The sequence below is a fragment of the Podarcis liolepis genome, assembly GCF_965112155.1.
Source record: "Podarcis liolepis genome assembly, chromosome: 13".
Lineage (NCBI taxonomy): Eukaryota > Metazoa > Chordata > Lepidosauria > Squamata > Lacertidae > Podarcis > Podarcis liolepis.
The window spans coordinates 14,278,640-14,303,745 of NC_139573.1; the positions used below are offsets into that span (position 1 = coordinate 14,278,640).

Genomic DNA, 25,106 nt, shown 5'->3' on the forward strand with positions numbered 1-25,106 from the left:
CATGGGATAGAAGCCACTTGTAGTGCGGTGTAATACACTGAGAGGGAGAAACAATTTGGAAAAGAAGGAACAGGTAAGGTTGCCACTATTATTACTATTATTAGTAGTATTTTAGTATTAGTATTAGTATTAGTATTACTGCTGCAGCTGCCGCTAATTCCACTACTGTTGCTGTTGCTGCTGTTTATGAATGAATGTATACCTCACCAAATACCCCTGATGAGACCCACAGGCTGAAAGTCCGTCATGAGCTGAACTGGAAAAGATGAAAAATGCCCACACGGTGCAAACAAGACCTCTCTGTTTTATTCCCTAGGGTAATTTACAAGCTTTTCGATTGGAGCAGTCATGTCCAAACAGCACCTCTTCCTTGCAGCCTTCCTCCTCCTTCTCCTCCTCCTCCTCCTCCTCCTCCTCCAACTTCCACCAACAACTCCCAGCCCCTGCCAAATATTCCACAGATCCATCTGCATGAAGCAGGACAGCTTTGTGCCCGGCCACAGCTTCATTGGTGAGGGCGTGGACATCACCTCACTGGAGAGAAAGGGAGCGTTTGTGGTGGACACCAGCCAATGGCAGGGCCCCAACGGGACGTGCATCCTCTGCCGGAATCCCTTGATGAAGGGGAAGCTGCAGAAACTCCCCTTAGCTGGCGTGGACTGGCGAGTACTTCATACGTGCCATCAGGATGTCAGCAGATCCATTGAGAATTTGGATGTGGATGTCGCAAATTCAATGGCCAAGGAGGTGAAGAACGACTGGAAAGCAGAGCTGGGATTAGGCACAGTGTTAAGCAAAGCAGGGCTGGAGCTGCCTAAGATGCGGGTGGCCCTTGCTGGATCTCACTCCCGGATGGCTATTTATGCACATGAGAAATCCCGCCAGGACAGCCATATTTTTGTGAGGCAAGAGGTCTCCTGTGCATACTACAGGTGAGCACCAGTACCCTACAGAGCCATAGCTGGCTGGTCAGAGTAAGTAATAAGATAAGAGCCAGTGTGGTGTAGTGGTTAAGAGTGGTGGACTCGTAGTCTGGTGAACCGGATTCGCGTCTCCGCTCCTCCACATGCAGCTGCTGGGTGACCTTGGGCTAGTCACACTTCTTTGAAGTCTCTCAGCCCCACTCACCTCACAGAGTGTTTGTTGTGGGGGAGAAAGGGAAAGGAGAATGTTAGCTGCCTTGAGACTCCTTAGGGTAGTGATAAAGCGGGATATCAAATCCAAACTCTTCTATAGGAGTCCTTGATAGAGACAGCCCATTTCGTTGAAGTGCAATATGCTGTAAAGTTACCAACATTTGACAGCAGAAAATTGATACATGTGTTTTAGGTAAAATCAGTGTTTTTGTGCTTCTCGTTTTCTGAGTTGCAAGAATTTCAAGGAAGCCTTTATGAGGGAAAGAAGTATCTTTGGGAGGAGGAGGAAGACCTGACTTCCCCCAAAGTAGCCAGGGAACTGTAATTTCCCCCTCACAAAGCTACAATTCCCAGCACCCTTAATAAATAACAAATTCCAGGATTGTTCAGGATGAAACTCTGAATTGGCAAATATATGTTTTGTTCTAATATGGGGAAATTGAAATGCTTAATAGATATGGAGCAATTAATTTCAAGGCCAGCAATGGCATAAAAACCATATAAATTTTCACAAAGGGGAGAGATTGCTCGCTTGGGATTGGACAACATTACAATGATGTCATTAGCAAACGAACCTATGGAATGTTCTACTGCCAGAATGCATACCCCCTTGATATTAGAAGTGGATCTAATTCTTTTATCCAGAGTTTCTATGACAAATGCAAATAGCACTGGGAACAAACAATGCCCTGACTTCTCTTAAAGTAGAGAACCCATCTGTGACTGTTTCTGATGACAACCCCAAGTATTGTTGGCCAATTAAGTATAAAATTGTTTCCTGAAATAAATAATAATAATTAAAACAACATTTCCAGAAACACCCATTACACACTGTCAAACTGTGAATGTGTCTAGAGAGATAAATAATTTCCAAATTCTTTATCTTTACCCTTTGGATCACGTCAACAATGTTCCGTCTAGGAATAAAGCCTGTCTGATCAGTAGATATAAATAAACTAATATGTGCATTTTATCCTGCAAACTATAACTGCCAATAACAATTTATTAGGCTGCGTCCCTGACCATTGGCCATGCTGGCTTGGGCTGATGGGAGCTAGAATTAAAAAAAAATATGGACCCCTCAGGCTTCTCTTCTGTCATACAGATGGAAGTATGTGGTTGTGGATAACATTATTTATCTTTGCTTATTCTGCTCCTCCTTTTTTCTTCTTGAGCAGGCTGAGACTCCGCCATAGACGCTCACTCCTAGCCTCCCATTTCTCCCACGCTCTGGCCAGTCTGCCAAGGAGGAATAACTCTGAGGAATACCAGCATTTTATCGACATCTATGGCACCCACTACATCAGCAATGTGCAGGTGGGCGGGCGATTGCGCCACCTGCTGGCTGTGCAGACATGCAAGATGGCCCTGTGGGGCATTACCGCTTCCAGCTTTGAAAGTTGTTTGGGCTGGGAGGTTTCTCTGGGACACAAGTGGTTATTCGGGTCCGCTTCCCTGAGTTCTAAGTGTGAAGACCTCCGGAGGACTTACACTCGTGGAATCTTCCACGATGCTTACGCCAAGCAGCGCACTGAAATTGTGGGAGGAGAGAAGCGAGCAGAGATTCTCTTCTCTAAACCTGGAGCCCAGAACTTCTCTGCATGGATGGAGAGTGCAAAAACAAAGCCTGGGCTGGTTTCCTATTCTCTCCTACCCTTGCACACCTTGTTGAACCTGAGAGACCCAAGGAGGGATTTGCTGAAGCAATCCATTGTGAACTATATAAACCAGAGAGCCCTGAAGAGGAACTGTTCACAACCATGTCCACACTGGAGCTATCAGAGCTCAGATGAGGAATGCACCTGCCGCTGTCATCACGGCAGCTTCCACAGCAATATGTGCTGTGCCTGGGAGCGGGGCAGAGCTCACCTCAAATTTAAAGTGAACAGGGGATACAACCTTAGGGGTAACTTCTTCGGTATCACTGATGGTTATGTCAAAATTTTCTTCCATGGTCAGGAAAGGAGGACCATCGTTATCCCACATAACAATAACCCCTGGTGGACTGAACCTATCGATTTTGGGGCTGTCACACTGTCAGGCCATGATGCCTTTGTAGTGCAGCTCTGGAACAAAAATGTGTGGAAAGATGAAATGTTATGCAGCTGTACCCATAACCTGCAGGCTGGAGCTGGTAATGTCTGGAACAAATGTCACGCGAAGCATGGACACATTGATTATTATTATACACTGGTGTGTGCTCACACTTTGAGTGGCCCCTCCTGTCATAATTACCTCCCCTTACAGCTGCCCACTTCTTATTTCAATTAGTTCCCTCCCCAACCATCTTTTTCCATATATTTCAGGACCTTACATTGAAGAAGTAGGCAGGTTCATTAAAAAACCAGCCAAAGTTACTTAACAGCTACCCTAACTGCATTCCACAGCAGCTTACTGCAATCTGTTGTGAAGATGAACAACAGTAAATATGTATATAATTTTTTTGTTTTACAATTTAAAATACTCATTTTACATTCTTAAAATATCAATGACTTCCCTTCTTCTCTTTCCATGGTTCATCTTACATATCATAAATCCCTGCATATTTTACAAAAACTATGCCATTCAGTACACTGGTTTACGAACGCTTCTGGTTACGTGTGCTTTGGGTTACGAGCTCCACTAACCTGGAAGTAGTTGCTCCTGGTTGAGAACTTTGCCCCAGGATGCGAGGAAGCACCGTTAGCAAAAGCGCACCTTAGGATAAGAACGGTTTCAGCTTAAGAATGGACCACCAGAACGAACTGCGTTCATAACCAGAGGTACCACTGTATTCCATTATTGCATCTATCAAAACTTGTTTACGCCGTTGAATTTATCTTACCGCTGGCCAGTGTTTTAAACTATACACAATTATTTCCCATATATTCAATAAACATTATCCAATCTTCTTTAAACGTATGTTCTTCTTGTTCTTTTATTCTATATGTTAAGTCTGCGAGTTGTGCGTATTCTGTCAACTTAAGTTGCGATTCTTCTTTAGTTGGGACCTCTCTCGTTTTCCAATTATGGGCTAACAAAACACGGGCTGCAGTAGTAGCATACATAAATAACCTTTTTTGACACCTGGGAATTTCAGTCTGAATTATCCCCAACAGAAAGGAACAGTAAATGTGGCCTTTAATTTATCATGGTTACCAAAGTGCTTAGGATAGAGTACATTAAGAATTTTTGAAAAACAGATTCAACAATGCAAGCAAATATGGACCTAATGCAATATGCAAGAATGAATAGTGGTGGACAGATGGCAAGGAGGGCAGAACCCCTTAACCCAGGGGTTCTCAAACTTTTTAAACAGGGGGCCGGTTCACTGACCCTCAGACACTGTTGGGGGCCGGACTATAGTTTGAGAAAAATATGAACAAATTCCCATGCACACTGCACATGTTTTATTTGTAGTGCACAAAAAACAGGAAAAACAATACAATATTTAAAATGAAGAACAATTTAAATCCACAAAAACTTATATTTTAAAAAATAAAAAATAAAAAAATTCTTTTGACTGTGTCAGACCAGCATGGCTACCTACTTGAATCATAAACTTATAAGTATTTCAATGGGAAGTATGGACCTGCTTTTGGCTAATGAGGTGGTCAATATCCGGTTCCATATTTGTCACTGCTAGTCATAACAAGTGATGCAAGTCCTCATCAGTTAGTTTCGATCTGGTTGGAGATTTCAGATGTTTCATTCAGGGAAAAGTATGTTCACAGACATAGGTGCTGCCAAAGATGGTTGCAATTCTGAGTACATGGTTCCTGAGATTAAGATATGTCTCAAAGGGGAGCGATGCATAGAAATTAGTAAGGCTGCATGATTTGAATGCGTCTCATTGGGGCTTGTGGGGAATAAATGCAGAGGGCGAAAACCACAGACCTTGAGCTCCTGGGAGAAAAAATGTGGGATGGAAATTCAGTAACTACTCAGTCCCACTTCTGGGGGGGGTGGATTCAGATGAACCCATACCCTCTTTTCCCCCCAAAGCCTGCCTCCACCTGGGCTCCTCTTGGATGGCAGGCAGATGTTTACTCATGAGCAGCCCGATGCCGAGGGAGATTCCTCGCGAGCAAGCGCACCTTAGATCGCAGCCCAGCCCCCAAGCACTTTTCCCGGGACAAAAACCCGCTAGGATGATGGCGGCTGGGGCCACCGAGCTGGGCTGCAAGAACAACAGCAGCTGGGGCTGGATCAGGCAGCATGCCATGGCAGAGAGGGCGGCAGAGTGCAGGGCGCAAGTGAGCAGCATGGTGGCTGGGGATCGAGGGAGGCAGACTGTGACGTTACCATATATGAGAGAGTGCTGGAAGGGAAATAGTTAAATAGGTTGCACTGACAGGACCCAGGGGGGTGGAGTCAGTGGGTCTATAAAGGAGTTCTGAGAGGAGTTCTGGGAGTTAGTTCGTTGGGAGTTGTGGGTGGGTAGTTGGTTGGGTTTCATGGATTGGCTGGTTGGGAAAGGCAGTTGGTAATAGAGAGACAGTTAGGGCAGTTGGTCCTTGAGTGTGGGGAGGTAGCAGAGATAGAGAGAGGAACGGTGTTTCCTGCTTGGCTGAGGGTTGGACTCGATGGCCCTTGTGGTCTATTCCAACTCTATGATTCTATGATAAGATTAAGAAAGTAAAGAGGAACACTGTTTGGAATGCTGTAATAGTTTTGTTTTAAGTCTGAAATAAAATACACTCTTCTTTATGAATTGAAAAGCTGACTGAGACTGAAGTGATTTTACCAGGGAGGACCTGGTTGGTGGCAGCGGATTAGTGGTGTACGGGTCAATAGTCCGTGAGACGACCTGGGACTCCGTACGAACGCCACACAGACACACGTGGGAGAGACAGGCTGGAAGGCAAGGCAGGGCAGGGCCAGGAGGGGGAAATCCTTACCTGCCTCTTTCCCTCCTGCCTGCTCTGCTTAAAGGCACCGCAGTGCAAGCTCTCCAAAGTGTGTTGAGTGTCCTTTTCAACGGCTTCGTGGCAGGTTCTGCAATGGCCGGGCAGGCTGGATTTAGGATCCTGGTGGGCCAGATCCGGCCCGCGGACCGTAGTTTGAGGACCCCTGCCTTAACCTCTGTGTGATTTGAGCACAAGACTTTGGGCTGAACTCATGATTTCTGGAAATCATGAGCTCTAGGCAGGTCTAGAACAGATTTCCAGTTTCAAACCCCAAGCAAAAACTTTGATAGTTACATGGGATACAATGGGGACAATGGCTCCCCTAAACAAACAGGATTGTTCCCACTGACATTTTTCAGCAAGTAAGATTCTTCTGCCTTAGTACTTGCCTCCTTTCCAGCAGTTTTCAATTCTGGAAAACAAGGGTTGAATTATAAGTGAGTCACAAAGGCAGGATGTGGTGGTGAGAGGAAGAAGGGCTTTATTGGCAGCTTCTCTGAAAATGTAGTTTGTGTGTGTGTGTGTAAGACAAGACGAAGAGTAGTTGAGTCCCCTCAGCCCCCTCTCCTTACCCATTCTACTTTGCAAACACTAAAGGCATCTGGGTGCAACTTATCCATTCTGCCATCCCCAGTTTGGAACAAGGACTGCTAAAATCATAGCATCAAGAAGGCCTTCCTTTCTGCATTTTTTCCAAAATGGATTTTGGGCAGTTTGTTCTTTGTTCTCCGTAGCAGAGCTCAGTGGCAAGGACAGAGACTTGCCAAGTTGGCAAGCCTGAGAGGACCGCTCCCAACCCTTTTCTTTTTGGGTTTGAAAATCCCAGTCAAACCAGAACAATCATACAGGGATAAAGGCTCCCAGAAGGAAGAAAAGGAATCGTATTTGTTTATGTGAGAAATTCCTTATAAAGAAGCCATTGTTAAAAAATTAAAATCTGGAGGCAGCCTCATAAAAAGAGTTGCAATGTGAGTGCTCCATGCCAGGGGTGAAGGGACTTTTGGCTCTGCAGATGTTTATCAGTTTAAACCTCACAGGCCAAATTTGATAGGTAGACAGGGTTATGTTGCTGAATCTGGCTTTGAACCTGAATATGTAGGGGACAGCCGTGGTCAAGGGAGCCCTTCACCCAAATGAGGATGGTTCAAGAGTTACTCCTGTTCCTTGAGAATATAATTCTGGTCACGGTGACACATGCCTTAGTTTCTGGGAGGACCTCTGAAGTGCGGGTTGTGATTTCCAAGGCTATATATGGCTTTGGACCAGGATACCTAAAGAAGCAGCTTCATCCATACAGACATGGTCCATGAATGGTAATTTCCTATGGAGGCTGTTTTGGGTGTCCCACCAACATCTGAGGTGGGATGTAGCAAAGGGCAAATCCTGTGACTGCACTCCCTCTGATGCAAGTGCTCCTTTCCCCATTTAGCTTCTAATGTGATTAGATTTAGAAGCTTTTATCAAAATCCACAATAAAGTCATTGCATAGCTAGGCTTTTTAGCCAAAAGGTTTGTTTACAAATAATTGCTGAGCATATTCAGCTCTGTTTCAGCTCTGTTCACAACACAGCCTGCTTCAGCAGGTTTGTCATGTGTTTCTCTGGATATGAAACGAAAATTCCTGGCTTAAATAATAAATGACAAGGGAAAACATTCCAGTTCTCTGCTGTTGCACAACTGCTCTGTTTTCTTAGCTGAAACCACCAAAATGAAATATTGCTACAGTGTGTGAGAGAGTGAGGGACACACACAGAGAGAGAATGTCTTTATCAGAACATCCAGTGTTTTTTTCTCCATTTTGAGGGGTTACAAAAAACAAAGCACTTTCCTCAAACCTTCAGGTCATCTCTGCCAGGTCCTCCCTCTAGAGACTTAAGGGGTGAGATGTGTGGTGAGGAATCTAATAAGTTCTGACATTGTTTATGTTGAGAGGTTGGAATGTTCTCAAAAGAGACATGGAGGTGAGTGAACTGGGTAGAGGTATGGGAATAATCTCCTAGCTGAGAAGTTTCCCCATTTTCCCCCTCCACTATGAAGGCGCTAGAATTTCAGGATCAAAAAGTTTTTCACCCTAGGGGCAGGTGGTTGTTGTTATCGGCATCCATCTGGCTTAAGAGACAATGGAGTGTGCTTCCGGGGGTGAAGTAAAACTGCTGCGTTAGCAGCACTGAAGTGATATTCAATAGTGCGCAAGCCTGGGCAGTGTGTGTGCCCAGATGACAGGGCTCCACTCTCGGCCTTGCTGATATGGTCCAAAGAAAAGCAGAGCAAGATATAGAGGCTCCTCTTTGTGGAAACATTTAAAAGGGCAGTTGGCACTTCTGAATTGCTGCCATTTGAAATAAATAATTACCTCGTGAGTCCATAAGGGGTTTGAAGATGGATTTGAATTACTCTGCAGGATAAAACTACAGTATTTTTTTCTAGTTTCTCCCTTCGCTCTTGAAAAGGCACATTTCAATTCATTGGCTAAGGAAACTCCTGGAATACGCTCAGTAGAGGTTAAGGTCCAATCGTGGCCGACTCTGGGGTTGTGGCGCTCATCTCGCTTTATTGGCCGAAGGAGCCGGCGTACAGCTTCCGGGTCATGTGGCCAGCATGACTAAGCCGCTTCTGGCAAACCAGAGCAGCGCAGGGAAATGCCATTTACCTTCTCGCTGGAGCTGTACCTATTTATCTACTTGGACTTTGACGTGCTTTCGAACTGCTAGGTTGGCAGGAGCAGGGACCGAGCAACGGGAGCTCACCCCGTCACAGGGATTCGAACCGCCGACCTTCTGATCGGCAAGCCCTAGGCTCTGTGGTTTAACCCACAGCGCCACCTGCTTCCCAACTCAGTAGAGGTTAGCTGTCCATATATTATGTGTAACCTAGCTATGGCTTGCACATGAGAGTAGATACAACCTCCTTGGAGAAGCCCACATTTTACCACTGGATCAAATCAAACAGAACTGTGCCTGGGGGCAGGGCAAAGCACACCTCAAATCTATTGTGCACAGAGGGTACGACTTTGGGGTGACATCTTCAGTGGCACCGATGGCTACGTCAAAATTTTCTTCCAAGGTCAAGAAAGGGGGGCCAGGCTCATTGAAGATAATGGCAACCCTTGGTAGTCTGAAGCCCTGGATTTGGGACTTTAATGCTGACAGGCCACAATGAGGTCAAGCTAGAGGTCTGGGACAAAGATAGCTGGTACGATAAGCTTAGCATCCAACCTGAGTTCCTCTCTTCACCATGGAATTATATATTTTTAGTTTGCATTGCATGCAGAACAGGTGGGGTCCCTCTGACCTGTGGGTCAAATGTGAGTTACCAGGGGTTCAAATTTGGCCTGCAGGGCCATTCCCCCAAAACCATACACACCCATCCCACTATATACTGTATATGTGATATCAGTATGGGGCAGACAGAGATGTGGCTGCCAATGCATAATCAGGAGCCTTACATTAGGCTCCTTATCATGCATGCTGTGGGATTGATGGGTGGTTGAGCGAAGGTCAGCAGAAAGCAGGCTTTGGCGATGCAGCTATGCATTGTGTTTTGCAGTCCCAACTTTGGGACTTCAAGGCACCCAATCATTTGACAGCATTGTGGTGACTGGCAGACATGCCTACTTGTCATATTTGGCCCATGAGGCTAGCCGTGATAAGGATAAATAAAGATATGGCTTCTTGGAGCCAAATGGTTTCTCCACATCCTGGCACCACTGCATCTCTTTTTATGAGGTCCCCTCCAGACATTTTGGGTTTTGTTTAATTTTTTTTTAAAAAATGGCTTCCTTATAAGGTTTTTCCTCACAAAAATAAACAGTCCCTTTTCCCCAGTAGTGGCCGCTCACTATCTTGGTATGATTGTTCCTGTTTTGTCTTAAATTTTAAACCTCAAATAGACAAGAGTTTAAAGCGGTTCTCTCAGGCTCACCCATGTAGAAAGCTTCTCCTTTCCACTGGACTCTGCCAAAGGTAAGAAAGAACTACCCTTCGAAACTCTCATTTTTTTTAATGTGCAAAAGCTTTGTGACTGTAGCAATCCTTGAATGACAGGCTGGAAACATTAAATCACACTCGGAAGAGGCCTTTAGTGTTTGCAGAAGTGGGACAGATGAAAAGATGGGGTGTTAAGAGGGTTTGAGATTGGGGTTCACCCTTCTTCTTCTTCTCCTCCTCCTCCTTCTCTCTCTCTCTCTCTCACACACACACACATACACACACACACAAACCACTTTTCAGGAAAGCCGCCAGGAAACCCCTCCCTCTCACACAGACACAGAAACACACAACACACTGGCCTTTGTTATTTTCCTATAATCCAAGACATGTGTGCCAGAATTAGAAGCAGCTGCAAAAGAAGAAAGCGGGAAGGCCAAAGAAGCATCCTATTTGCTAAGAACGTGATTGGAAACTGTCCTGTTTGTTTTCGGGGCAGAGGGGTGAGTGAGTTTATACCCGTCCAATCTCTGTTTAGCAAGAATATGAAAGAGAAAGTAGGTCAGTGGGAGAGGGAGGGAATTGGAAAAATAGCCTGCGGGTGGGAACAGAGATGGAAAGACAATTTGTTGTAGCGCCATGTAATATATACTGAGAGGGCAAAGCAGTTTGGAAATGACAGAACGGGTAAGGTTTGCCACTGCATTCATTTTTATTATTATTATTATTATGAATGAGTTTATATTGCACCGTATACCCTTAATTAAACCCACAGGCTGGAAGCCCCCCCCCCTGCCCAAATGAATATCATGCAGAGTATATATTTGGGTTTACACTGAATTGATGTTCTGCATTCCCAAGATGCAAAGATATGTAACACTTAAAGCTTTGCTCCTTGTTGCAACTCTATGGCATGGGAAGTGACATCTGTTGGGTTTCTGCCTGTCACCAAGCTATTAAAGATAGAGGGCGGGATAGGCGATGGTGCCAGGTCAGGAACAGCTTCTGGTACCCAGGTGGTACATGCCTGTTTTTAGATTGCAGTCAGAACGTCCATGCTTAGTTTCAGGGCTTCCTCTTAATGTTTACGTTCCTGCTGTACGTTCAGTGGCCTCCTCAACCATGAAGTTCACTGGGTGGCCAGTCCTTGGGCAAGTTGCTGAACTTCATCCTAATGAGGGAATAGCCCATGTGGTGCTCTTCAGACATTGCTAGACTACAGCCACATCCCTGACCCTTGACGGTGCTGTCTGGGGCTAAAGGGAATTGCGAGTCCAGCAACATCTGAAGAGCACTATGCTGGTCACCCATGCCCTTAAACCACTGTCGATAAGCTGTGGCCCTCCAGGTTCCCATCATCCCTAGCCATTGCGACATGCTTGTTGGAGCTAATGGGAGCTGTCGTGAACCAAAGTGTAGGGCCAAAGGTTCTCCACACTGGGCCTCAGATACATTAGCAATGGCCATGGGTTGCGGGGGAGAGACCTACTTGGCATGTATAATGTCCCAGGCTCACCTGCTGGTAGTTCCAGTTCAGAAGGATCAGGTAGGAACAGGTGATGTGAAACACCCTCTGCATTAGACCCTGGAGAGCTTCTGCCAGAGTGGACAGTCTTGGGTTAGATAGACAAATAGTGTGACTTGGTAAAACACAGCTCCCTGACGCCCAGTACGATGAGATAAAAGTTCATTTAAGCAAGGCTGAGTGTTTTATTTGAAAAGAGGGGCTCACAGATGTGGGAAATGCCTAGACAGTGCAAAGAAGCCCTCTCTGTTTTGTTCTGCAGGGTTATTTACAAGCCTCCTGCCTCCTGGAGTGAAGGATCCCACCAGAGCAATCATGTCCCAACAGTACCTCTTCCTAGCAGCCCTCCTCTCATTTCTCTTCCTACTTCCACCAACAACTTCCAGCCACTGCCAGACATTCCACAGATCTGCCTGCATGAAGCAGGACACCTTTGTGCCCGGCCATAACTATATTGGCGAGGGGGTGGACATCACCTCTCTGGAGAGAAAGGGAGCGTATGTGGTGGACACCAACCGATGGCAGGGCCCCAACGGGACGTGCAAACTCTGCCGGAATCCCTTGATGAACGGGCAGCTGCAGAAACTCCCCTTGGCTGGCGTGGACTGGCAGGTGGTCCGCTCGTGCCATCGGCAAGTCAGCAGCTCTGTGGAGAATTTGGATGTGGATGTCGCCAACGCGATGGCCATGGAGGTGAAGAATGACTGGAAAGTAGACCTGGGTTTGGAGATGGAGACGAACAACGACAGGGAAGAAGACCCGGGGTTGCCTAAGGCCCGCGTGGCTTTTGCTGGGTCTCGATCCCGGATGGCTATTTATGCACATGAAAAATCCCGTCAAGACAGTTACAGCTTTGTGAGGCAAGAGATTTCCTGCGCGTACTACAGGTGAGCACCAGTAGCTCTCTCAAGAGGGACTTGCGTGGTCTGGTACAGCAACTGCCCAGGTTGACAGTTCATTTCTGGGCCCAATTTAAGGTGTTCACATTAGTGTTTAAAGTTCTAAGCGATTCAGGACCTAAGTACCTGAAAGACTGCCTCCTTCCCCATAGACACCCTCTGGTGTTATGAGCAGCAGAGGGGACCCTCTTGGTTTCTCCGCCACTCTCACAAGCATGGCCTAGGAGAAGACATTCTCTGTGACAGCTCCTACGCTGTGGAATCCCTCCCCACAGAGGTGGGTCTGGCATCTTCATAATTCAGCTTTCAGTGAATGCTGAAGACACACCTCTTTACCCGGCCATTCATTCATTCATTCATTCATTCATTATGTTCAGCTTTATACATTTCAATGATTTTACAAACATTTTAACGTTTCAAAACTCGACTTCCTTCCCCCTCTTTTTGCGGTTCATATATATATATATATGTATACACACACACACACACACACACACACACTCCAAATTAACTCAATTTACTCATTTATTCTTCTACTTTAAATATATACTCTTATAAAACTGCAGGTTATTACAAGAATCCTGCCAATGTTCTTATCTGTTTACAGTTTATTTGTAAATATTCCATAAACCATTTTCATTCTGTTATAAAAAGTTTACTTTGATTTCTTATTTTTCCAGCAAGTTTCGCCATTTCTGCATATTCCATGTTTTTGTATCCGTTGTTCTTTTGCTGGGACTTCTTTTTCTTCTTTCCTTGCCTTTTGACACTAGCTGTGTACATTTTTAGGACCCACCTTGTTTCTGTGGTTGTTAAGTTGTTTTATACATCCTGTTTTAATTGTAACCATTCCAGGATGAAGAGCAGACAATAAAATAATAACAATCTTTGCTCCTTCAGTACAGAATGCTATAAATTTTCTATAAACTTTGCTTACAAGATTCTGCTCCACTTTTTCTCTGCCTGTGCAGGCTGAGACTCCTCCAGAGACCCTCGTTGCTGGCCTCACACTTCTCCCGCGCTGTGGCCAGGCTGCCAAGGAATAACAACTCTGAGGAATACCAGCATTTTATCAACATCTACGGCACCCACTACATCAGCCATGTGCAACTGGGTGGGCGACTGCGCCACCTGCTGGCTGTGCAAACGTGCAAGATGGCCTTGTGGGGGATTACCGCTTCCACCATCCAGCGCTGCTTGAATTGGGGTGCTTCTCTAGGAGTTGACTGGCTGTTCGGCTCCGCTTCCCTGAGCTCCAAGTGTGAAGATCTCAAGAGGGCCTACTCCCGTGGAATCCTCGAGGACGCTGATGCCAAGCAGCACATCGAAGTTGTGGGAGGAGATAAGCAGGTGGAGATGCTCTTCTCCAAAGGTGGAGAAGCCCAACTCTTCTCCGCATGGATGGAGAGTGCAAAAACAAAGCCTGGGATGGTTTCCTACTCCCTTCTACCCTTACACACCTTGTTGAACCAGAGAGACCCAAGGAGGGATTTGCTGAGGCAAGCCATTGTGGGCCATATCAGCCAGAGAGCCCTCAAGAGGGACTGTCCACAACAGTGTCCACGCTGGAGCTCCCAGAGCTCAGGTGAGCAATGCACCTGCCTGTGTCAGCAGGACGGCCTCAACAACGATATGTGCTGTGCCTGGCAGCGAGGCAGGGCCCGCCTCACGTTTGTTGTGGTCAACGGGTCCAAGCTTTGGGGCGACCACTTCACGGCCACCGATGCTTATGTCAGGATTTTCTTCCAAGGTCAAGAAATGAGAACCAGCGTCGTCAGAAACGACAACAACCCTCAGTGGTCGGAAACCCTGGACTTTGGGACGGTCACATTGGCAGACCACAATTCCTTTGAGGTTCAGCTCTGGGACAAAGACGTCTGGCGGGATGACCTTCTGCAGGGCTGTTTCCACCGGTTGGAGGCTGGGGCTGGGACTATCCGGCACAGATGTTATGCGCCTCATGGATACGTCGAGTATTATTACTTGCTGGAATGTGGCCGCACGTTGGGTGGCCCTAGCTGTCAAAATTATGTCCCCCTACGACTGCCAACTTCTCATTTCAACTAGTCACCCCCTCTAATTCAGTGCTTTTTCCTTGTTCCATTCATTTCAGGACGGTGGGATTTGTAGTCCAACAACGGCCAGAAGGCCACAGGTTCCCCCACCACTGAGGGGCAGAGTTGAGACAGACTCTATTGAGACAGATTCAGAAGGAATCTGGCAGATGTGGGGCCTAGTTGGTCCACATTGTTATAAACATACAAAGCATCTTTATGCAGAGTGAGACCACTTGTTTGTCTGGCCTTATACTCTGCCTGGTAGAGGCCAGGCTCTCAGGATCCCTCACACAGAGATAATCTCTAAGACTGTTTCCTATCTCTGCTGTTTTCCTGCAGCTATGAGTCAGTGTCTGGACATTCCCAGCCCCACAAGAGTGGGTGAATCACCAGTTTCTTTCTCTCCAACTCCTGCGTTACAAATACATATTTGTGTTTACACATGCGTTGCTTTTATGCACCTCACCCTGCAAAATCTTCCACGGATTACAGACGTTCTGGATTAGAAATTTGGTATTTTGAAAAAATAAATATGTTGCAAGAGAGCAGATATAATGGGCTTTATTCATTATAGTGGTGATGAAAATACTACCTTCTGCGGGACACAATAAAAGCCCACAGCAAACTCCCTAGACAAACCTGTCTATCCCACCTCTCCTGATACAAATGCCCAGAGTAACAAAAGTGAATTGTTTTTAGACCTGTAGAGGAAGAGGTGGAATTCCACACCACGGGCTCAGCTGGGTCCAGTTGCTCCTCTTCTGGAACAATTTGCTCCCAAGAGAGATAGCTATGGCTTTTAAAAGAGGCTTTGAAAGAAGATCAGATAGATTCATGGAGGTGAAGGTTATCAATGGCTACTAGGCATGATGGCTAGATTCTACCTCCACTGTCAGAGGTGGGAAGAAGAGTTTGGAAGAAGAAGAATTTGGATTTGATATCCCGCTTTATCACTACCCGAAGGAGTCTCAAAGCGGCTAACATTCTCCTTTCCCTTCCTCCCCCACATCAAACACTCTGTGAGGTGAGTCGGGCTGAGAGACTTCAGAGAAGTGTCACCCAGCAGCTGCATGTGGAGGAGCAGGGAATTGAACCCAGTTCACCAGATTACAAGTCTACCGCTCTTAACCACTACACCACACTCAACAGTGCTGTTGAGCTCAGGACCTGCTTCCGGCCTTCCCCCGGCATGGTTTATGGTTTTTTATGGGCTTTTCTTTGTGCCTTGTGTCCTTGGCAATCATCTTAGTGGTTTCCCCACCTGTAATTGGGATGTTTTGGTAAGCACCGTATGGGACCCCAGATAAGCACGCCTAGTACCCCTGGAATTTTGCACTGCTCAAAGACTGGGGTGCTGTGTAATAATACAAAAGGAAAAGAGGTCTGTAAGAGAGGGTGGTAATGGGGGGGGGGGGAGAGAGAGCAGTTTGCAAGTGACAATGATCAGAGTAGGGAAAGAGATGAGTACCCTCAGTTGAGATTTCCTTCTTCTTTGCAGCATGTTATAAAGTCACCAGCATTTTACAGATGTTTTACAGCATTTTACAAGCTGTCTGAGGACAAACGCCGGCTCCCTCGGCTAGTAAAGCGAGATGAGCGGCGCAACCCCAGAGTCGTCCACGACTGGACTTAACGGTCAGGGGTTCCTTTACCTTTACCTTTTACACATATTCTAGTGCTTCTTTTATGATTGGACGTAAAAGGAAGTTGTTGGGAAAATAAATTGATGAAGTGTTCCACTCCCCGAATGCTTACTGGATAAACACAATCTAATTTTATTCTCCAAAGTTTCAGTGATCAATGCAAATAGCAGTGGGAACAAAGGATGTCCTACTTAGGTCCTGTCTTAAGATGTGCACTCAGGTAAGAGAATCCATTTGTGGCTGTTGTTGCAGACAACCCCAAGATCAATTAAAGATAAAATCATTTCTAAATATAGATGTGTGTGTGGTTTTTTTAAAAAAAAAAATTCAGAAACACCCACTCCACATAGTCAAAATCTCTGAATGTGTCTAGAGAGACAATTCCCCACCCCCACCCCAAGTCAGATTCTGTGTCACATTGAGTGCCCTTTGGATCAAGTCAACCATGTTTTGTCCAGGAATAAAGCTTGTCTGATCAGTAGATATAAACCAACCAATACAGTGGTACCTCGGGTTGCATATGCTTCAGGTTACAGACTCCGCTAACCCAGAAATATTACCTCGGGTTAAGAACTTTGCTTCAGGATGAGAACAGAAATCGTGCAGCGGCAGCGCGGTGGCAGCGGGAGGCCCCATTAGCTAAAGTGGTACTTCAGGTTAAGAACAGTTTCAAGTTAAGAACAGACCTCCAGAACAAATTAAGTACTTAACCCGAGGTACCACTGTATGTACATTTAACCTGAAAACTATAACTGGCAATAATAATTTGTTAGGCTGCATCCCAGGCCAGTGGCCATGCTGGCTGGAGCTGATGAGAATCATAGAATCATAGAGTTGGAAGAGACCACAAGGGCCATCGAGTCCAACCCCCTGCCAAGCAGGAAACACCATCAGAGCACTCCTGACATATGGTTGTCAATCCTCTGCTTAAAGACCTCCAAAAAAGGAGACTCCACCACACTCCTTGGCAGCAAATTCCACTGTCAAACAGCTCTTACTGTCAGGAAGTTCTTCCTAATGTTTAGGTGGAATCTTCTTTCTTGTAGTTTGGATCCATTGCTCCGTGTCCGCTTCTCTGGAGCAGCAGAAAACAACCTTTCTCCCTCCTCTATGTGACATCCTTTTATATATTTGAACATGGCTATCATATCACCCCTTAACCTCCTCTTCTCCAGGCTAAACATGCCCAGCTCCCTTAGCCGTCATCATAATTAAACAATTGTACTTAACATGCCAGTCCCTCCACTATATATGTGATGTTGATCTATGGGACAGGTAGAGACACGACTGCCAGTGCATAATTGGGAACATTATAGTATGCTCCAGATCATGCAGAGGCAAGAGAAAGCAGGTGTTGGGTCCACAGCCCATCAGTTGAGCCAAGGTCAGTGGAAAGCAGGCTTTGGCGGTATCGCTCTACATGGCGCTTTGAAGTCCCAACATGCCCAATCACCTGACATCATTGTGGTGACTGACAGATGGGTGTCCCCTCCCCTTTGTCACATTTGAACCACAAGGCTAGATCTAATAAGAATAAGAATCTGGCCTGTGGAGCCAAAATGTTCCCTCACTCCCTAGAACAATTGGAACTTCTTTTATGAGGCCTCTGCCAAACTTTTTGCATGGGGGGGGGGAAGGCCTCCTTATAAGGAATTTCCCCACATAAGCAAACGGTCCGTTTAGTGGCCACTCACTATCCTGGTATGATGGTTTCAGTTTTGCCTTGAATTTTCAACCTCAAAAGAAGGGAGTCTGAAGTGGTCCTCTCAGGCTCACCAACCTACGGGAAGCTTTCCTTGCCACTGGAGCTCTCAGCCAAAGGTAAGAAAGGACAAGCCTTCCCCCAAAAAATATTTATTTATTATGTGCAAAGGAAGGCCTTCCTTCTTGGCTCCATGACTGGAGCAGTCACTGATATGAACTGGGAATGACAGACTGGAATGGCAGACTGCTTTTGGTATTTACAAAGGTATGGAGTGGATAAAGAATTGGGTGATAAGAGGGTTTGAGATGGGGTTCATCCCTCCCTCTTCTTGCCATATATATATATATATATATATAGAGAGAGAGAGAGAGAGAGAGAGCGCCATCAGGAAACCCCTGCATCCACCACCACCACCACCACCACCACCCCTCTCTCTCTCACATACAGAAAAATACACTGGTGTTTGTGGCTCCTATAATTCACACTATTGACGCAATAATTTGAAACAGTGGGAAAGAAAAGAAGAATCCAATTTTCTGAGAATGTGACTGGGTGTGGTATTGTCCGTTCAGGCGTGAGTGAGTGTCCACCAATCCAATATTGGTTTAGAGACATGCAAAAGACAAAGCAGATCGGTTGGCAAGGGAGGGAACTGGTGGGAACAGAAACCGAAAGGCAGCTGTTATGGTGCCACGTACTACACTGAGAAGGCAAAGCAGTTCGGAAATTACAGAGCAGGTAAGCTTGCTACTATATTCATTATTTATTCTAAATGAGTTTATATTCCACCTTGTACTCCTAATTGCACCCACAAGCTGGAAGCCCCACCCCCCACCCCCCAGACACTCCCAGCATAAAAGATTTAAGATGCAGAGTGCATCTGGGCTTACACCAGACTGATGTTCTGTGTTCCCAAGATGTTCCTTGTTGCTGCTCTATCTTGGGGGAAGTGACATATGTTAGTCTTCTACTTGTCACCAGGCTAGGAAAGAAAAGACAACAGTGCTAGGTCAGGGAGAACATCTGGTGCCCAGATTATACATGCCTGTTTTTAGATGGTTAGTCCCAAGGCTTCCTCTTCATATTTATGCTCCTGCTGTACATTGAGTCGCCTCCTCAGCCATGAAGTTCACTGTGGCCATCATTAGAACTTCAAATTATGGAATAGCCAGTGTCCAGGCATTGCTCAACTAAAGCAACATCCCTGACCATTGACAGCCCTGGCTGGGGTTGATGGGAGTTGTGAGTCCATCAACATCTGATTTCAATTTGAATTTAGCTTGATCTTTTATTCCCCTTCCTTCCCTTCCCCTCCCCTTTTTATGAAGATTACCTGCTCTGGGATCCCACAGCTAATTCTCCCCTGGTCTCCTCGCTGGCCCAAATAGGACTAATTTAGCCAGCTAGCCCTGGTGATCATCTAATGTTTATTGGATGGATTTCCCCCCTAAATTGATTTTTGAATTCTGGATTTATTGTTATTCACGTTTTACACTGTATTTTATACTGGTTTTTGTTGCATCAATTAAGTGTTTTAAATTTGTTGTTAGCCGCCCTGAGCCCGGTTTTCTGAACTGGGAAGGGAGTATAAATAAAAAAAAATTACTACAGTGGTACCCCGCAAGACGAATGCCTCGCAAGACGGAAAACCCGCAAGACGAAAGGGTTTTCTGTTTTGGAGGCGCTTCGCAAGACGAATTTCCCTATGGGTTTGCTTCGCAAGACGAAAGCCCATACGGAAATCTCCGGGGACCTGTTTTAAATTGCTGGCGGTCGGGAGCAAAGACTTTTGCCCACAGCTGGCCTTCAGAAGAGGTCCTGGACCTCTTCTGAAGGCCGGCGGGGGGCAAAAGTCTTTGCTCCCCCCCGCCTGCCTACCCGGGACAGCGGAGACTTCTCCGCTGCCCTGGGCGATCTTAAAATGCTGGCGGGTGGGAGCGAAGCGTTCGCTCCCGACCCCCAGCATTTTAAAATCTCCCCGGGACAGCAGAGACTTCGCTCCCGCCCGCCAGCATTTTAAAATCGCCCCGGGACAGCAGGGGCTTTTAAAATGCTGGCGGTCGGCAGCAAAGCCCTCCTGTCCCCGGAGCTTGCGGGGTGGGAGGTGGGAAGAAGGGCTTTTCTTCCCACCACCAGCCTTCAGAACAGCCTTCTGAAGACTGGGGGTGGGAAGAAAAGCCCTTGTCTCCCCCCCCCCAGCCTTCAGAAGAGGTCGGGGGACAGGCTGTCCCCGGACCTGGTCTGAAGGCGGTTTCCCTAGGAACGCATTAATTGATTTTCAATGCATTCCTATGGGAAACCGTGCTTCGCAAGACGAAAAACTCGCAAGAAGAAAAAACTTGCGAAACGAATTAATTTCGTCTTGCGAGGCACCACTGTATTATTATTATTATTAGCTCCATGCTGGTGACCCATGACCCAGCCTGTGGTCCTCCAGGCTGTTGCTGAACAATAGGTCCTACATTCCTTGCAACTGAGCCATGGTTGCTAGGGCTGGTGAGAGCTTTAGCTCAGCAACATCTGCAAGGCCTAAGGTTCCCCACACCTGGCCTAGCATATACCATTAGGAGTAGCCATGGCTCAGTGGTAGAGCATCTACTTTGTAGAAGCCAACAGGTTCAGTTCCTGGTACCTCCAGTTAGAAAGGGTCAGGTAGCAACAGGTGATGTGAAAAGAGGGACTCTCAAATGTGGGGAATGCCTGAATGGTGCAAATAAGTCTTCTCTGTTTTATTTCCCGTGGTAATTTGAAGCCATCTGCCCCACTGGCGGGGGGAGGATCACAGCGGAACAATCATGTCCAAACAATACCTCTTCCTAGCAGCCTTCCTCTTCCAACTTCCACTAACAACTTCCAGCAACTGCCATCGGCACCCCAGCTCCATCTGCATGAAGCAGGACACCTTTGTGCCTGGCCACACCTATATTGGTCAGGGGGTTGACATCACCACTCTGGAGAGAAAGGGAGCGTTTGTGGTGGACACCAGCCAATGGCAGGGCCCCAACGGGACGTGCATCCTCTGTCGGAATCACTTGATGAACGGGCAGCTGCAGAAACTCCCTTTAGCTGTCGCGGACTGGCAGGTGGTCCGCTCGTGCCATCGGCAGGTCACCAGCTCCGTGGAGAATTTGGATGTGGATGTTGCCAATGCAATGGCCACGGAGGTGAAGAATGACTGGAAAGCAGATTTGGGATTGGACATGGAGCTGGGGTTCGGCGCAGTGCTGAGCAAATTAGGGCAGGAGCTGCCTAAGATGAGGGTGGCCCTTGCTGGATCTCACTCCTGGATGGCGATTTATGCACATCAGAAATCCCAGCATGACAGTTACAGCTTTGTGAGGCAAGAGGTCTACTGCACACACTACAGGTGAGCATCAGTATCCCTCTAGAGATACAATCAAAGGATGAGCGGGCGTCCTCAACTGGAAGTTGGATCAAACAGATATAGCAATTCCAGCCGAGGTTTCTAGTGAACTGTGTTCTGCCCCCACAGGGTTCAGTTATTCATTCGTTCTTACTATTCCATTGTTAGACTTCTCTCTTAATTCAGATAGCATTCAACAAAACTCCACAAAGCTCTCATACATAGAGTTACTGAAGACTCAAACAAAGGAGGAAGGGAAGCTTTCTTCTTGCTCTGGGCAGAGCTAATAGAAAGAAAGGATAATAGGAAGCAGGAGGCAGATCATCAGCTTGGTTGCAGGCTCAGATGTTCAGGAATTAGGGAAGTGGGCTGGAGGTGGTTAAGTGGCCAGGTTAGGCAGGGCAATTCAGATCAAGAGCTCAGCCCCAGAAGAGCCGGGGGTGGGTCCTGGGAAATAATGCACACCAGTTGATTGACTGATTGTCACCATATCTTTGGTCAACACTGTCACTGGAGGCTCAGGTAACCTTGGTGGCTAGCAGTATTTTGCCCCAGCACTGCCTACTTCACCAGTTCTGGGCCCCTTTGGAGAGAAATTATTTGGCCACTGTCTTCCATGCTCTGGTAACTCCCAGATTGGATTACTGCAATGCATTCTACATGGGGCTGTCCTTGAAGAACATTTAGAAACTTCAGCTCGTCCAAAATGCTGCAGCCAGCTTACTGGCTGGGATTTTTTCAAAGAGGGTCAGATTTAATGACGTGACCATGCGTGAGGGATGACCAAAGTTGTGGGTTTTTTTAGGGTTGAGGTTGAGCTTTTTTTAAGATTGAAGGTGGTTTTTTTAGGATTTTACCCCAGGAGATAAACTGCCACAGGGGCCGGATTAAATCGACCTGCGGGCCGGATTAGGCCCCCAAAACAGAAGTTGGACATACCTGGTTTAGATCTAACATACCCCACTACATTTTAAAGTAGCTGCATTGGTTGCCAGTTCATTTCTAGTTCCAATTCAAGGTGCTCAAATTTGTGTTTAAAGTCCTCTTGTATGTATACGCTTCCTCTCTTCTGATTCGCAGGAAGCTCTGTGGGCCTTTACAGGGGAGGGATAACATGTTGGAGAGGAAGAAGATCCCTGAAAACTTTGCAGGCTTCCTTTCCCTCAAAAAGATGCAGGATTATGGGTGTGGGTGGTGTGGGCAAAACTATAAGCTTTGCTTCTAATATCTTGCTCCTCTTTTTCTCTTCTTGAGCAGGCTGAGACTCCCCCATAGACCCTCGCCGCTGTCCTCTCACTTTGCCCAGCATGTGGCCGAGCTGCCAATAAAGAACAACTCTGAGGAATACCAGCATTTTATCGACAGCTATGGCACCCACTACATCAGCCAGGTAGACCTTGGGGGCCGAGTTCGCCACCTGCTGGCTGTGCAGACATGCAAGATGGCCTTGTGGGGGGTTACAGCTTCCAGCATCCAGGATTGCTTAAAGTGGGGGTTTTCTTTGGGAGACAACGAGGTATTTGGGTCCACTTCCCAAAATGCCAGGTGTGAAGCGATCCAGAAGTTCTACAGTCTTGGAGTCTCGCATGAAAACTATGCCAAGCAGCAAACTGAAGTTGAGGGAGGAGATAAGCAGATCGAGATTCTCTTCTCAAAAGGCAGGGGAGCTCAACTCTTCTCGGAATGGAAGAACAGTGCAAAAGCACAGCCTGGGCTGTTTCCTATTCCCTCCAGCCCTTGCACATGTTGCTGAACCACCAGGACCCAAGGAGGGATTTGCTGAAACAAGCCATTGCGAGTCATATAAACCGGAAGGCCCTGAAGAGGGAGTGTCCGCAGCGGTGTCCACGTTGGAGCTCCCAGAGCTCAGGTGAGCAATGCACCTGCCTTTGCCAGAAGGATGGCCTCAACAACAACATGTGCTGTGCCCGGCAGAGGGGCAGGGCACACCTCACCTTTGTTGTGACCAGAGGATCCAACCTTTGGGGCGACCACTTCACAGCCACCGATGCTTATGTCAGAGTTGTCTTTCAAGGTCGAGCGCTGAGGACCAGCATCGTCCCATCTGATAATGACCCCTGGTGGTATGAAACCCTGGGCTTTGGGACTGTCATGCTGAATCATGAAAACCCCGTTCACATAGAAGTCTGGGACAATGATGGCTGGCGTGGTAATGAACTTTTGCAGAGGTGTACCCACAATCTGGAGGCCAGGGCTGGTGCTCAACGGTACACATGTTCTCCACAATATGGATACATTGAGTTTTATTACTTCCTGGAATGCGGCCACACGTTGAGTGGCCCCACCTGTCAAGAATATGTCCCGCTCCAGCTGCCAACTTCTTATTTTAACTAGTGTTCCCATCCGCCCATCCAAACCAGTGCTATGTCCTTCTATATTTGAGGACCTTATGCTGAATAGGTGAGGGCAGGTCCATGGAAAAGTAGGATCAGGGCATCCGGTGGCCTAACTGATGTTTCTTGCTGTACTACAGATCCCAGCACTCCCAGCCAGTATGGCCTATGATTAGTGGTGATGGGATTTGTAGTCCAACAATGGCTGAAACACCACTGGTTACCTCCCCTGAGATAAATCAAGGGGCAGAGTTGGGACAGATCCTGTTGAGACAGATTCAGATGTAATCTGGCAGTTCTGGGGTTGGGGCCTAGTTGGTCCACGGGTGGTCACAAGGAGCAAAGATGCTTTTATCAGGTGAGCTCTAGCTCTTGAGGCCCCTTGACAGCAACCACATAATTGTTTAAACTTCCCCAACCCTGCCGAAGGTTCTTATAATCATACAAAGCATCTTTATACAGAGTTAGATCACTGGCTAATCTGGCGTAGGCCAGGCTCTCAGGATTACTCAGAGATCATATCCAAGCCTGCTTCCTTTTCTATCTTTGCTGTGTGTTTTTTTGAAACAGGGTAAGCCGCCAGTTTCTTTCTCTCCAACTCCTATGTTACAAATACATATTTGTGTTTACATATGTGCTGCTTTCAACCTTGCAAATCCTTAACTGGTTAAGGATATTCCAGATTTGAAATGTGGTATTCTAGAAAAATAAACATATTGCTAGGGAGCCAATATTCTGCGAACTGCCCTTGCAGACTTATGATTAAGGGCAGTATATAACAAATAAATAAATAAATAATATCTATCTATCCATGGTGGACTTTGTGCTCTCATATTTCAGCAGCGTCCTGTTCGACTCAGTGCCCCTTCCCCCCCCCCCCACCTCTCGCACTCCAATTAAAGAGATTACTTTCTGCAGGACATGATAAAGGCCCGTAGATAACGAACAGCAAAGTGAATATGTTTTAAGAACTGTAGAAATAGGAGTGGAATTGCACATCGTAGGCTCGGCTGGGACTAGTTTCTCCTAGTTTCTGTCGAGCAAATTGCCGAGGTAACCAATTCCATACCATTACCATTCTACCTCCACTGTCAGGATTCTTTTGCTATAAAAATAAAAATAATGGTGATGCTGGAAACTGGAAAATGCTGGATGGAGACTAGTCTGAATTGGGTTATGAAGCCGCTGTTCGCTTACGCTTCACCTCTTCCCATTGTACTCAAGATTGCTGGCCGTGAGTCATTCCCAAATCCCAAGCGAGCCACGGAGGCATCCGCTGGAAGGGGGCGGAGTTCCCCCGTTTCCAGCTTCTCCTGCCCAATATCGGACTTCGCCGAGGACCCATATCGCTGGGGACTCACCCACCTCCAGGAGGCGGCACCCTGCTAGGGTGATGCTCGGCCCTTCTCTCAGACCTTCCCAGAGGCGCAACAAGGGTGACAAACACCCAGCACGTGGCCTCTTCGGAGAGCTTCCGCCCAGCCAACGGGAAGTGAAGCCTTATTCCAATATATAGTGTCCGGTGTTTAGTCGCCAACAAGGTCATGGTGCGGGGAATCCATTATCTTGGAATCCATATATTGGCCAGGTCCTTCGTGGCCGCAATCT

General features: G+C 46.8%; 2 protein-coding genes across 2 annotated transcripts; both read left to right on the top strand.

The window, feature by feature from the left end:
• Positions 1 to 392: 392 nt before the first annotated feature.
• Positions 393 to 16,366, top strand: LOC310692501 (uncharacterized protein). The gene is made up of 5 exons (XM_083473447.1): positions 393 to 932; positions 2,315 to 3,406; positions 10,490 to 10,512; positions 11,739 to 12,363; positions 13,347 to 16,366. The coding sequence occupies exons 1-5, from the start codon at positions 472 to 474 to the stop codon at positions 14,440 to 14,442; spliced, it is 3,297 nt and encodes a 1,098-aa protein (XP_083329573.1). The 5' UTR covers positions 393 to 471; the 3' UTR covers positions 14,443 to 16,366.
• Positions 16,367 to 20,197: 3,831 nt separating this feature from the next.
• Positions 20,198 to 24,285, top strand: LOC310691471 (perforin-1-like). The gene is given in 3 exon segments (XM_083471287.1): positions 20,198 to 21,147; positions 22,402 to 22,858; positions 22,861 to 24,285. Coding segments are annotated over 3 exon segments (1,668 nt in total). The 5' UTR covers positions 20,198 to 20,575; the 3' UTR covers positions 23,500 to 24,285.
• The last annotated feature ends 821 nt before the right edge of the window (positions 24,286 to 25,106 follow it).

Excerpts from the sequence above, each read along its gene's own strand:
- LOC310692501 (XM_083473447.1), top strand. The coding sequence starts at position 472 with ATGAAGCAGGACAGCTTTGTGCCCGGCCACAGCTTCATTGGTGAGGGC. Across the intron at positions 933-2,314 it reads GTCTCCTGTGCATACTACAG|GCTGAGACTCCGCCATAGAC; the intron begins GTGAGCACCAGT and ends CTTCTTGAGCAG. Across the intron at positions 12,364-13,346 it reads ATTTCCTGCGCGTACTACAG|GCTGAGACTCCTCCAGAGAC; the intron begins GTGAGCACCAGT and ends CTGCCTGTGCAG.